We start from the raw sequence: 14,236 nt of genomic DNA, 5'->3' as shown, positions 1-14,236 counted from the left end.
CCTTCCACTATCTACTGCAGAGTAATTTTCCACAGCAGGCTGACAATAGCACATGAGCCCTTCCTCTCTCTCTGTAGCTGTCGATGTAAGTTAGTGATGAGCACAGGTATCTGTTCCGGTCCATACCTCTTAACCAATTATTGACTTCTAAAGGTGGTGTGGAATGGTAGCTTCAAGCAGAACATGTTTTACCCTGGACAGATAACAGAAATTGCATCTGTTCTCCAGTTCCTTTAGGAACTTCGGCCGTGACTGACCAGTGGTAATTACTTAATGTTGCACTTCACTGGGGCAGATTGCAGACATCTAGGCATTCTTCACTCTGTTGGAATCAAAGCTTTAAGGAGCGCACATTCTGTTGCAAATGTCATTAAGGGTAGGGTTGTACAGACCGGAAAGTTTTGACATTTTTCCTGGGAAGATTCCACGTTTTTTCAGCCCTTTCCCACCCTAAATCCCATCCAAGACCCTTAAAAAATGGAGATGGGAGAGATAAATGCTACATCCATCTGCATTGCTCCTTCATGGATTCTAAGGTACATAGTGGCATCAGGTTATCCTTATTCAGTACTTGCAGCTAGGCAGATAGCCATGTTGCATGGTGCCGGAAGTGAGAGCCATCGGTCCGTCTAGAGAGCCAGTGGAGTGTGCCTCTGGGGGTGAAGTCAAACCACTGCATTAGACGCACCTAAGTGACCACAAGCCTGGGCAAGTGTGTATGGAGGTCCTGGGTTGCCCAGATGACACGAGCCCCCTCTCAGCCTTGCTGATATGGTCCAAAGGAAAAGAAAGCAATACATTTGGCACTAGCTGGACTGCAGGAGTTGCTGGAAGGAGGCATACAAGAAGCCGTCCAATTGTCTTAGGGACTCTACTCTGGATTTGTGTAGGGGACGCGGGTGACACTGGGTTAAACCACAGAGCCTAGGGCTTGCTGATCAGAAGGTCAGCGGTTTGAATCCCCGCGACGGGGTGAGCTCCCGTTTCTCGGTCCCTGCTCCTGCCAACCTAGCAGTTCGAAAGCACGTCAAAGTGCAAGTAGATAAATAGGTACCGCTCCGGTGGGAAGGTAAATGGTGTTTCCGTGCGCTGCTCTGGTTCGCCAGAAGTGGCTTAGTCATGCTGGCCACATGACCCGGAAGCTGTATGCCGGCTCCCTCGGCCAGTAAAGCGAGATGAGCACCGCAACCCCAGAGTTGGTCACGACTGGACCTAATGGTCAGGGGTCCCTTTACTTTACTTACTCCTTAGCCCAGGGGTCAGCAACCTAAGGCCTATGGGGGTCATTTAACCAGCCATGGACCCCCGCCGTCCGCTCAGGAACCCCCGCTCGGTCGGCTCCTGTGTGCTGCGCTAAACCAGCGCGGAAGAGAGCGGGGACCTCCTTCTGCGATGCTGGCCGGCTTCCCCATTGGCTGCAGGAAGCTCCTACAGCCAATGGGAAGCTGCGCACGCCTCCTCCACGCTGGAAGGAACACTGGAAATAGCATTTGCGCATGCATGCATGCATGCGTGCACACACACAAACTCCAGCCCACCGCGACGTGTGCAGGACCGTGAACCGGCCTAAGCCACAAAACCTTTGCCAACCCTTGCCTTAGCCTGTTCTTCTCCTGAAGATAACCTGCAAGGAAGTGGAGGTTAAGGATCAAGAGTTTTCCTTCTCCTAGATGGATTTAACCAAGAAAATGGGTTTAACAAATGAAATGCATCCCTAATAGGTCAGCCAAGCCAGTTGCAAATAATATAATATAAAATTAGACTTTCCTTCATTGAGAGTCTGGGGTTTTTTTGGCTGTATAAACTGCTTGGACCAAATCTGGAAGTTAAGTAGAATCATACATAAATATTGAACTCCTATGAATAAGCATATACAGTGGTACCTCGGGTTAAGAACTTAATTTGTTCTGGAGGTCCGCTCTTAACCTGAAACTGTTCTTAACCTGAAGCACCACTTTAGCTAATGGGGCCTCCCGCTGCTGCCGTGCTGCTGCTGCGCGATTTCTGTTCTCATCCTGAAGCAAAGTTCTTAACCCAAGGTACTATTTCTGGGTTAGCGGAGTCTGTAACAATGAAGCGTCTGTAACCTGAAGCATCTGTAACCCGAGGTACCGCTGTATACATTTGCCGATATGAATTATCAACAATGCCACGTGTTGTGAAGTTCTTCTGCAGAAATTGATTCTCTAGGTGTGTATTCTTTCACGTTGTAGCTGGTCAGTCCTCTTATGGCGAAAAGAAGAATACTGGAGAAAGCTTTTGCAAAAGCTGTAGCTTTAGTTCCTGCCTCCCACTTTGTCTAGTAGTTCTACTTGGCTCTGAACCAGACCATCATGCCCAACGGGTGAACTGCTTATGAAAGTGTGTCACAACAGGGCTGAAAAGATTTCAAATACCCAGAGGCTACTATCAAATATTTAGGAGCAATCACTATTCAGAGCTGAGAAAATGCTTAAACTAATCCATGAAAGCTTATGCCATAATAAATTTGTTACTGTTTTAATGTGCCACAAGACACTTTGTAGTTCATAAATTTCTAGTTATCCTGCCTTGCTTTTTTATAACCCCTCAGCACCTCAGATTTTTCCAGTCCTGCTATCCAAGGCTGGGTGTGTGTATGTGTATGTCCCCCCCCTCTCTCTCCCCCCCCCCTCTTTCTCTCTCATTCATTCATCCATCCTGCAATGGGAAATGCTGAGGCGATCCAGAATTCAAAAGTAGCTGGATGAGCAGGGAAGAAATAGTATTGAAAGCAAAAGTATATTCAAAATACTAGGATTTACAAGTTATAGTGTTGTCAGTATCCGTCTGTCTTGGGAGACAATGGAAAAGTGTGCCTTTGGGGGTAAAGTTGAACTGTTGGAGAGTTACAGCGCCTGCTGTGGCTGTAGATAGGGGAGAGACATGTTTTGTTGCAGCTGGGGCAGACAGAGGTTTCCGGTTTTTGCTGCTGTAGGTGCACCATGGCATTTCATCTCTTGCATTACTGTTGAAAGCTGCTAATAAAATTCAAATGAATACCAACCTAATTTTTGCAAAATTTAAAACACTCACATTTGATCTAAATTTCTTTTAAGAGATTAATTCCCTCCTCACAAGAAATTAATGTTAACCCGTTTATAATGAAGCTATCCTGGGAAGGACATGAATTCATTGCTGGAGCTAGTCCAGAGGTAAATTTACTCAAGAGTGTTCTTTTATGATTACTGTTTAAAGGATTTTATTCTCTGAACAGATCTTTTTGGCCACTGATAGGATTGGTTTTTGCTTCAGTCAAGAAGAAAAGCTTCAAAGATTCCACCATGTCCTTTGATATTTTGATGGGTTGTAGCAAGCATTAGAAGTAAATGGTGTTTGAATGATGTCCAGCAGCATTGAGGCAATCCCAGTCCCCTTGAGGAGGCTGGCTTCCTCCATTCTGCTCCCAGACCACCCAGGCCAGTCCTTCCTCCCTCCAGGCTATGCTAGGTTGGCTGCCTTTTGCACCTTACGATAATGGATGCTGGCATTTCTCTCAGCGTCTGAGACTCTGGAGCAAATAAATCTGCAGCTCTTAAAAAATAATAATAATGCGTTCCAAGTGTGGGGTGGAACGTTGCCCACCAAGACCTGCTTGTCCCAAGGATCTTCAGCATGATTAGGGGGAAAAATATTTGCAATTTTTAAAATCATTTTTCAGCCAAATATGGGGATGCCATATTTCTCTAGTGTCACGTTGGTGGCACTGTGGTCTAAACCACTGAGCCTTTTGGGCTTGCCGATCAGAAGGTCAGCGGTTCAAATCCCCACGACGGGGTGAGCTCCCGTTGCTCGGTCCCTGCTCCTGCCAACCTAGCAGTTCGAAAGCACGTCAAAATGCAAAGTAGATAAATAGGTACCGCTCCGGCAGAAAGGTAAACGGTGTTTACGTGCGCTGCTCTGGTTCACCAGAAGCAGCTTAGTCATGCTGGCCACATGACCCGGAATCTGTCTGCAGACAAACGCCGGCTCCCTTGGGCAGTAAAGCGAGATGAGCGCTGCAACCCCAGAGTCGTTCGCAACTGGACTTAACAGTCAGGGGTCCCTTTACCTTTATGCATCTCTAATTTTGGCCGTATCTTTTGTGAAACTCATGTTCTTTATTCATTCTTGTATGCCCGCCCCCTTTAGAATGATGCAGCCTGACTGTTGACAGTTTTGTAGGGAACCTAGGATTCAACATTACAGCAGCTTCAGTGGCCTTGTTTTGCTTGTCCATGGAGTGAAAAGGCAAAAATGACTTCCTGAAGCCGCCCCTTGTTCTCTTCAAGAATGCTATCTCAGAGTTCCCTTCCTGAATTTGGGAGAGTACTTTTTTTGGTGGAGGGGGTGTGCTGCTGCTGCTACTTCTTCAATGAGGAAGCTTATTTGAGACCTGTTGAATTGGCAGGATACATCTCTCGATTTCTACCATGGATCAGCAACCCTAACTGAAGCCACTTAGTCGCTAGCAGGAGTTGGGCTGAGGTCATGGGTATATGAATGGAAGTGTCCCTGAGTTGCAGGAGGCACCTTTTCCACAGCCCTGTTAATTTCCTTTATATTTGCATGTAGCTCACAGTTGCTAGGAAGTACTTTTCATTTGTTCCAAGAGAATGAATCAGGCATTTCTAAACATTGTAGACCAGTCAGAGGATGTAATATTTTCTGTGGCATTTTAATGACTTTGTTTTTTTAAAAGCACACTTAAAATCCACATGTAAGCAATTCTATTTGGGATGCTCCATTATTAGTCACTATATATATATATATACATTTTTTCTTCCTCATTCCCATCGCAAACGCGAGTAACACAATAAACATCAAGTCTGCTTTTTAAATCTCTAGTTGAGAATTAGACGCAATTTTTTATGATTCCTAAACGGAGTGAATGGTTGTCGTCTGAGAGACTGAATGTTGTGACAGAGCTTGTCATGCAAAATGTTTTAAGCGTTATTAAAGTTTTAAGTTCCTTAAGCCATTTTGGTTAAGGCGCCGCAAGAAGCCACTTACTACTGAGAGTAATTCCATAGACTCCGTCAAGAAGTCAGTTGTGGGATTTACCTGTAATTGCTAAATTTCATTATATTTCTGGGGTTAGAAGATTAACTCTGACAAGGTTTGCAGTTAAGGAATGCAGACTGTTACACCCACATATTTAACCGTTTTCTATCATTGCACTTGGATCATCAATTAAACTGGATCATCAATATTTTTTTTTAATGTATACAAAACTTAATGGGAAAAGAACCTTTCACTGTTTTCCCAGCCACAGCTCCTTCAGTTTCTGTGAATGATGGCAATGACAGCTGTTGGCAAGAGCAGCAGACACAATCAAAATGAGAAATACCGTATTTTTCGCTCTATAACACGCACCCGACCATAACACGCACGTAGTTTTTAGAGGAGGAAAATCCGTAGGCATGCCACCTGTAGGCATTCCCTCCATAACACGCACAGACATTTCCCCTTACTTTCTAGGAGGAAAAAAGTGAGTGTTATGGTGCAAAAAATACGGTAACTTTCAAATTAAAGACAGATTTGCAAATAAGCCTGCAAAAAATCCTGGCTTCCACTTGCTGCTAATTTGCTTGTCCATATACACATGGAAAATAAAGTGGATTTTGATTTTCATTTGTGTCACAAACGTACATTCCGACATTTATTCTTATATCCAGTCTTCAAAGCAGATGTCACATTTCAGTACATTTCCTTTCCTTGGGGAATAGATGAATAAATAAATTGTGAATTGAAATTTAACATTCTGCCCCAGAAATGTGCATTCATCCTGATAAAGATGAATTTGAATTATCAAGGTGCAAACAAATAAAATGTTGAACTAGGTCTCGTTTTGATAGGCCATTAATATTGCTTAAAATTAAGGGCATGATGCAGCGAAAGCTAGGTGCTTTTAAATTCCATTGAACATTCAGTAATTTTTAGGGATTTTCCCAGAAACAAATTAATGTGAGTTTGTTCCTAATGAATGCTAGTTATCGTTTCTTTACAGTTCTGCTGCATAACTTTTCAAACAAGTGAATATAATCATTGTAAAATCTGTAACAACCTGGAAGCCAGAAAAAATATATATGCCGTGCCCCGCCCCCCACTCCAGTATGCAATAACATGATTTCAACTTATTGACTGCTATCAATGCTTTACAAATAATATTCAGGTTGTATATAGATTGTTAGCATATATTTTAGGACAACTTAGGCCCCAAATACCTGAGAGACCACCTCCTTCCCTATCTCTTATCTCTGGGGTGGTAAGATCAACAGAGGGGTTAGTTGTGCCACCCTTAGAAGTTGGAATGCATGTGACATGGAAGATGACGTTCTGTGTGGTAGCTCCTCAATGGTGGAATTCCCTCCCCGCAGAGCTGCATTTGGCAATCTTTGGCGAATACTCAAAGCACACACCTCTTTACTCTGCCAGCAACTCCTCTCCTCGTGACAGGAGAGAACAAACCAATAATTATTATAATTCCCCTTTCTTCTTAACCAGAAAATTGTGTTTCATGGTTTCAGAACAAGTCACGATATTATGCCAACTTGAAACCATGGCTTTTTATAGCCTTATTTATTCCAAAGCTGTTGGCCATAGTTTCTACAGAGGACATGTGAGTGGCCGAATGGCTTGTTCTTCTCTCAGTCTTTTAAACCCGACATATAGGGTTGCCCAAATGTGGCCAGTTTTTACAACCTATTCAGTAGAATTTTTTTACTTTAAATGCATATTTGCAGACTCGCAACAGCTGCTTCTGATTCATGATTTGGTTTTATTGATGGGCCTCATATTGTTGGAATATGTTGGCAGCAAAGCGCAAGTAGCTATTTGTAGTCTTATTTGCACAATTATTTCACATTAAAATTGTGAAATGGGGGGTCAGTTAATCTGTCTCCAGGGTTAATTATCACTCTGGGGTGGGGGGTCTCAGTCTCCCTGCCCTGCCCTCAGTTAGTAGAATTCAAGAAAAAAAGTCATTTGAGCCTCTTAACATTTTTCTTGTCTAGATGGAGTTTTATGTCTGTCCTGAATCATATCTGATTCTTAAACCTAACTGATTGTGTCCTGTCTTCTGTCTATGTAGCACTTGTGCATCATTAGAAAATATGTGGCGATGCATCACTTCAGGTTGCATCCAGTAGGGTTCACTGGGAGCAGTGGGGCTTCCAAAGTTTCTCAAACAAAACAAAACAAAACAAAACAAAACAAAACAAAACAAAACAAAACAGGAAGCCCCATTGCACCCATGGAAGTCTATTGCACCACTGGAACATTGAATATGGCTCATTGGATATGGCCTGATATGTCGCAGTTGCCAAATTTTGGTTGTGTAAGCATTCCTCTTTCTTGTCTTCAGTTTTTCTTCATTGAGAAACAATTACGGGGGGTAATATTTTGATTATGAAAATATATTGTATAGTGCAAATTGCTTTGCACTGCATCTCAGCCTTTGCAGTAGCGCAAAGAATAAGCCTGCATGCATACTGTATTCCATAACATCTATGGAAAGGCAGCTGGGTTCACTTGGAAGACGAAGCATGATGGAGAAGATGCAGCTGGCTTCTGATGTGGGAGGCAATGCATTTGGGACATACTGCTTCCCCCTCTCCCTTGGCTAAAACATGCAAAGTAGTTGGGAAGAGTGGCATGTCCGTTTCAATACCACCTGTGCATACAGGTAATCTGGGCGGGGTCTTTGTGCATTGATGGCCTATAGGGAAGCAAGTGGGATAAATGTATGGGGGGGGGGGGAGGAATGGGAGTACAGCAAGAGTAGCTTGTCATCATCAGGCAACTGCATTACGTAGACCAGAACTTCATTGTTGATTTCCTGTTTCTAAATACTCTCATTTTTTGTTTTGTTTTACGCAGTCCCTTTTATGGAGAAGACTTCTACTGTGAAATTCCACGAAGTTTTCGTCATCTGTCATTTTACATTTTTGATAGAGATGTCTTCCGCAGGGATTCAATTATTGGTATGTGTTGTTGGTTTTTTCCCTTGTTACTTCAGTTTTTAAATTCAATTATAACCTCCAAATTGTTCCCCAGCAGGAGCAGTTCTGTGCATTCTGACATTTCTTACATGTGGCAGTGAACATGACTAGGATTGTGAATTCTTTTTCTTTTTAGGGGTACAATGAATATTTTAGCATGCTGTTAATTATGGTCGAGTTTTAAGTTTGTGTGGGTTTAAAGAAAATTCTATATAATAGAGGTAAAGAAGAAAAAAAGCGCATTCATTGTTTTTTCTTATTTCAGTGTGACGTAAAAACAACTTTAAAACACCATTTTTTAAAAAAAATAAAGAATTTACTTGAACATGCTATGAACTGCATGGTTTAAATTTATCTGTTAAGAAGGATAAAGGGATTAGTCAGCCCTGCTTATTGCCGAATGGATGCTTTAATTTTAAACTCTTGTTTTCATAAGCATAAACTTTCAGAATTGGTAATTGAAATATTTGATTCTCCTTACAGCTTAAATAAACGATAAATTCAGCTCTATAATCATTGTGTGTTTTCATAGTAAAGCAGTGCATGGGGGTGGTTGTGTGTGAACGTACTGCTTTGGCACTTGAGGAGCCTGTAAGATACCAAATTGGAGAGGGGGCGGGGGGAGGAAGGCAGCAGGTATTGCAACATAAACTATAAAACGAAAGAGAAATCAGCATTCAGTATTCTGGAACAGGATGAAAGAGGTAAAAATGCACCGTGTCTAAAAATATTGCCATGACCAAGCATAGTGAGTTAGTTTATAAGGGCCCATAAGTGCCTAATGTCAGATATAGGGCAATTTTTCAGTGGGAGGCATCTTTAAAAAATTGTTTCCCGTTGTGTGAAATTTTGCAAAGGCTTCCTTTTCCCATCAAAATCAAAACCTGCCCTTACTGTCTAAGGAAGTTTTGTATTTATTGGGAAACCCAACACACTAAAAGACAATTTCAGAACAGTGAAATATTCAATGTCGCTTCATTGACTGTCAGCTGAGCTGCCTGTTTCCTCTCTGATCTCTATGCCAACCCCCACCCCACCCCACCCAGTTTTATTGTGCTATGGTTTGCATACTGAGGAATACAAAGTCAGACATGGAACCCCCAAACGCAACTTGATCACATTTCCTGTGCTTAATCAACATAAGTGACAAATCCAAAAATTGAGAAGCTGGTTGGCGAACAGATAACAATGGATGACCTGGAATTTATGGTGTTATTTGTCAATATGCTTTCATTTTCCTGACAATGAAGGCTGTTGATTTATAGAACAACATCAAATGTGTATTTGTTATGTGGAGTTTCAGATGCCTTCCTTTAAGGAGGTAGTTCTGTCTTGAGGAAGTCACACCAGCATTTTGACAGCGGTCAAATTGTGTAATGTATTGTTGCTTGGAGAAATGCCATTATATTTCTTCATTATTTCAGGAAAATAGTTTGAAATGTGGCTATCGAAGTGTTCACAGGTACTTAATAGATAGTCACTTTGCTATCTGCAATGTGTGGTCACAATGTGTGAACCTCTTTCAGCTCCCTCCCCCCCTGTTTATGTCATGTTGTGACATTAATGACCAATAGCCAACTTTCAGAGTAGACTTGAATGGGAGAGCCATTGCACACATTACATTATTATCATTTTAGCTTATGATAGAGTTATACTTTGTATGCTGAAGATTCTAGATTTATTTCCCAGAATCTGAGGTATTATGTATTGGAACAGGGCAGGAATGTGCCTGAGTCATGCTGGAGAAGAGTGGATAGTAATGAGCTAGAACCACCAATAGGAAAAGGTAAAGGGACCCCTGACCATTTGGTCCAGTCGTGAACGACTCTGGGGTTGCGGCGCTCATCTCGCTTTATTGGCTGAGGGAGCCAGCATACAGCTTCCGGGTCATGTTGCCAGCATGACTAAGCTGCTTCTGGCGAACCAGAGCAGCGCACGGAAACACCGTTTACCTTCCCGCCGGAGCAGTACCTATTTATCTACTTGCACTTTGAGGTGCTTTCGAACTGCTAGGTTGGCAGGAGCAGGGACCGAGCAACGGGAGCTCACCCCCCGTCACAGGGATTCAAACTACCGACCTTCTGATCGGCAAGTCCTAGGCTCTCTGGTTTAACCCACAGCGCCACCCACGTCCCAGAACCACTAATAGTCTTATTCTAATATAGAGCTTCATATGTTCGCTAACAAGATGTCACTGATGACTGCCTTCTCCAGTCTCTCAGCTCCCATGAGAATTGTAATGTGATGAATTGAATAAAGCACTCTGCGATCCCAAACTTCTGCTTAAATTCTAAATATTAAAAACTGCTCTTGTTCACAAAAATAAGATGTGTGTGTGTGTGTTTTCTCTGCCTATGTTCAGATAATGAAAATCTTGGGTTTCATAAAGGGAGATAACATGCGAGCTTCAGGCACCTTCAGCTGTTTCCTTCCTTCATTTCCATGAGCCAGGAAACCATAGCTAACCATAGCTGCCCATTACATCTGAACTGCAAAACTATGGTTAATGGCTTTGCAAGCAAGCCCAGAGAATGAAGCTGTGGTTTAAAGTTGACTTCCATATTCCGGCTTTGTTAGGAAGCCATTAACCATAGTTTCCCCCTTCATGTGTAATGGGGATCTATGATTAACTGTGGTGTCCTGAGTTGGTTAGCTGCTCATGTGAATGGCTGAGCAGCGTGGCTTCATGTTGTTTCATATTAAACTGGTGCATATCTTGAGTTAAGTCAAGATTGGAACTTCTGAACTTGGCCATTGTGTTAGAACAGAAAGAAAGAAAGAAAGATCTATATCAGTCCTATGCATCGGGAACTTTACATGTGAATGTATTTTGAATGTCCCCTTACTAATCTGGTAAACCGCTCAAGAGAAAACCAGTATAAAACTTAGATGTGTCAGGAAGGGACTTCAGAAGAACCTCAGGCCAAACCTAGAGATTAGCCAAATAACAGAATTCTCAGCAGGGCTGCAATAAACAGTTTGGCATCTGTGACCTTCAGTTGAAAACAGGAAACATGCTACATCATCTGATTGTTTAGCACTTCTCTGAAGGAATAAAGGAATCCTTATACTGGGTGTCCTTCATGTGACAGATATGCAATTATTTCTGGCCTAATTTACAAAGCAGAGAGACAAATCAGAATTTAAAGCTTTTATTCATGTTGGAAACTCCTAAGTCCAAACTTGAGACTTTTCTCTTCACCATAACTTTTAGACTGGCTTATGATAGAGCCTGGGTTCAACAGGATACTGCTTGTAGCAACTGCATTCTAAACTGCTGGAAGACAGTATTGCCAGAAATTGACGGGCTGGTTTGGTTGGGTCTACCCTAGAGCAGTGTTTCCCAAACGTTTTTGGGCAACGGCACACCTGTTTACCGGGAAAAAATCTCGCGGCACACCACCATTAAAGCCCCGCCCCGTGACGTCAGCGCGCAGCGTCACGCCGGGAGGGACGCACAAAAGTTAAAGTTTTTTCCCTTCCCCTTGCCGGGGTGGGAGGAGGCAGCAGAGCGAGGGATTGAGGGACGGCGGCAGCGGCTGTTGTGGTGGTGGCGGCGATAGCGGGCGGAGGAGGAGCCGTCGCCGGGAGTTGCTGCTGCTGCTGCTGCTGCTGCCCGGACATGCCGGCCTCCTCCTCCTCCGCTGTCTCGCGCTCCTCCCTTTTGCGCGCGCTGCCCCGCCGCTCGGCACCAGCACCGCGGAGCCGCCCCCGGCTCGACGTGGATCCTCGCTGCCGCCGCCGCCTCTCACCGCCCGACTCGCCCGCCTTCCTCCCACGGCACACCAGCCGGTGTCTCACGGCACACTAGTGTGCCGCGGAACACCGGTTGGGAAACACTGCCCTAGAGCCCAATCATTGTAACTTGCAGGTCAGACTCTGTGATAGCGCATTATGTCCTATCAGCATCTCAAAGGAGCTGATGCAGTGGCTGATCTATGAGAAAATAGCCATGTGATTCCCTTGTGAAATTCTATGAAATCCTGACAGCTTTGTGCATCCAAAAAGATACCTAGCAGAAATGCAGTTTCTGAAGGTATTATCACTGGGTGTGTCTAGCTACCATCCTAAGCGGCTAAGGGCCGCAATACCTCAAGGACTGCCTCTTTCCATATGAACCTACCCGGACCCTGAGATCATCTTCTGAGGCCCTCCTTTGTGTGCCTCCTCCTCAAGAGAAAGGGCCTTCTCTGCAGTGGCTCCCCATCTGTGGAATGCTCTCCCCAGGGAAGTTTGCCTGGTGCCTTCATTATACACCTTTAGGCATCAGGCAAAAACATTCCTTTTTAACCAGGCCTTTGGTTGATCTGATTTACATCCTTTGCCCTTTTAAAATGTGTTTTTTTTGGGGGGGGGGAGCTATTGACTTGTTCTTTTATTTTTTATTATGTATTTTGTGGTTTTATATCTTGATTTTATTCTGTGAACCTCCCTGAGATCCCCAGGTATAGGGTGGTATATTATTAATCATCATCATCATCATCATATAATTTCACTGCCATATAACTATATTATGCAGTCTCCCCTCCACCCTTTTTAATATGGACCTCTCGGATTGGATAGAACATTGCCCCATCTGCTAAAAAGAAAAAGCCATGTTCTTTTTGGCAAAAACAAATTTAAACCTAAAGTGTGTGTGTGGGGGGGGGAAATCTGGCACAGCAAAAATTACATAAACCCTGTCTAAACACAATCTTTGGTTTCAAGACCCTCTGAAATCTGTGATTTAAAAACAAAACGGAACACCCAAGGAAAGTAGAAGTCAGGAAGAAAGAAGGGTATTCTTTCAAGTGACATCCGTTCCACTTGGTTTTATGGTGAAAAGGTTATCTCAGATCAGCTATTGCAGGCAGGTTTCTTATCACATGAATGCAGTACTTGCCAATATAGATAGCATGGCCTGTCACTTGATAAGATTTGTCTGTTGACTTGGGTCCTGTGCTTTCATAGGAAACCTATAGGAACTGAAAAGCTCATTGCTGCGTTTATAGATGCCTTGGTTCCGCGTAAGAAAAATCCTAAGCTTGAGTGAGGCAGAACCTTCAATTGGATTAATTAATTTTCAAAATCGTGGAAGCGCCTGCTTTCGTTTTATATATGGAATTCTTCAGACATACTGTAGTTAAGTTTTTGTTTTATCATGCTAAGCTGGTTCTGTTTTCTATTTTTTCTTTTACCATTTCCCTTCCGGACAGTAGTAAAATGTAGATTCGTTTACCAAAGCGAATGATAAAGGAAAAGAAATTTAAGCACAGCATATCTGAATGCATAACTTTGCAGAGTGCTAAACCTGAAATTAACACCAGACAATCATGACCTGGGAATAGGTGGTGTCAACAGCAAGTTTATGCCTTTCCCCGCCAAAAATTAAATTATCTTCAACTTAGCCTGACGTTTGGGCCAGGAAGCCATGTCAATTAACTTTTTAAAAAAACCTTCCCTTTAAACTTTGCTTATATTATATATTAGAATCTTGAACAAATTTGTAATGAATTGTAACAGCATGGTTGATTAATTCTGTCAGTCATGCTAGTACCATTAGATGGAAGTCAAGTCAGCAACAAAAAAATGCTTCAGACTGAAATACTTTATTGCCACTTGTACAACTTGTATACAGTGAGATTACACATTACACTACTACAAATAAGAGTGTCTAAATAAGTTTTAAAAGCAGGGAGAAACTTGCCAAATAAAGTAGTGTTTACTGTGTAGAGAGACCTGTAAGAAACAATCTGTGTTTAAGTTACCGTATTTTCCTGCGTATAAGGCGATATTTCCCCCCAAAGTTTAAAATTGGGGGTCGTCTTATACATGGAATGTTGCAATTAAATATATAAATAAATACATACTGCCATCCATATTCTTTCCCCCCAGCCTCTCCTCACTACAGTGGTTCCTCTGGTTAAGTACTTAATTTGTTCCGGAGGTCCGTACTTAACCTGAAACTGTTCTTAACCTGAAGCACCACTTTAGCTAATGGGGCCTCCCGCTGCTGCTGCGCCGCCAGAGCACGATTCCTGTTCTCATCCTGAAGCAAAGTTCTTAACCTGAAGCACTATTTCTGGGTTAGCAGAGTCTGTAACCTGAAGCGTATGTAACCTGAGGTACCACTGTACTGGCCTCATGACAAACCCTGGTCTGGTACTCCTCCCCCCAACTGCCCCCACTCCGGACACTGTCCCTTCCACCCGGTTCCCTCAGCTGCCCCCTGGCTACCCAGACCCCCCATTCACTCA

The 14,236-nt window shown here is 43.1% G+C and overlaps 1 protein-coding gene across 1 annotated transcript in view; it reads left to right on the top strand.

Annotated features, from left to right (window-relative positions):
• Positions 1–14,236, top strand: part of RASA3 (RAS p21 protein activator 3) — a 131,822-nt gene that overhangs the window by 49,648 nt on the left and 67,938 nt on the right. The window contains exon 3 of the mRNA XM_083501468.1: positions 7,879–7,982. Coding sequence (XP_083357594.1) covers positions 7,879–7,982 — 104 coding nt within the window. The remainder of the gene's footprint in view (positions 1–7,878; positions 7,983–14,236) is intronic.

The sequence above is a fragment of the Podarcis liolepis genome (genome assembly GCF_965112155.1).
Source record: "Podarcis liolepis genome assembly, chromosome: 4".
NCBI classification, from domain to species: Eukaryota; Metazoa; Chordata; class Lepidosauria; order Squamata; family Lacertidae; genus Podarcis; species Podarcis liolepis.
The sequence above is the reverse complement of the archived record's forward strand: the minus strand, read 5'-3'. Positions and strand labels throughout refer to the sequence as shown.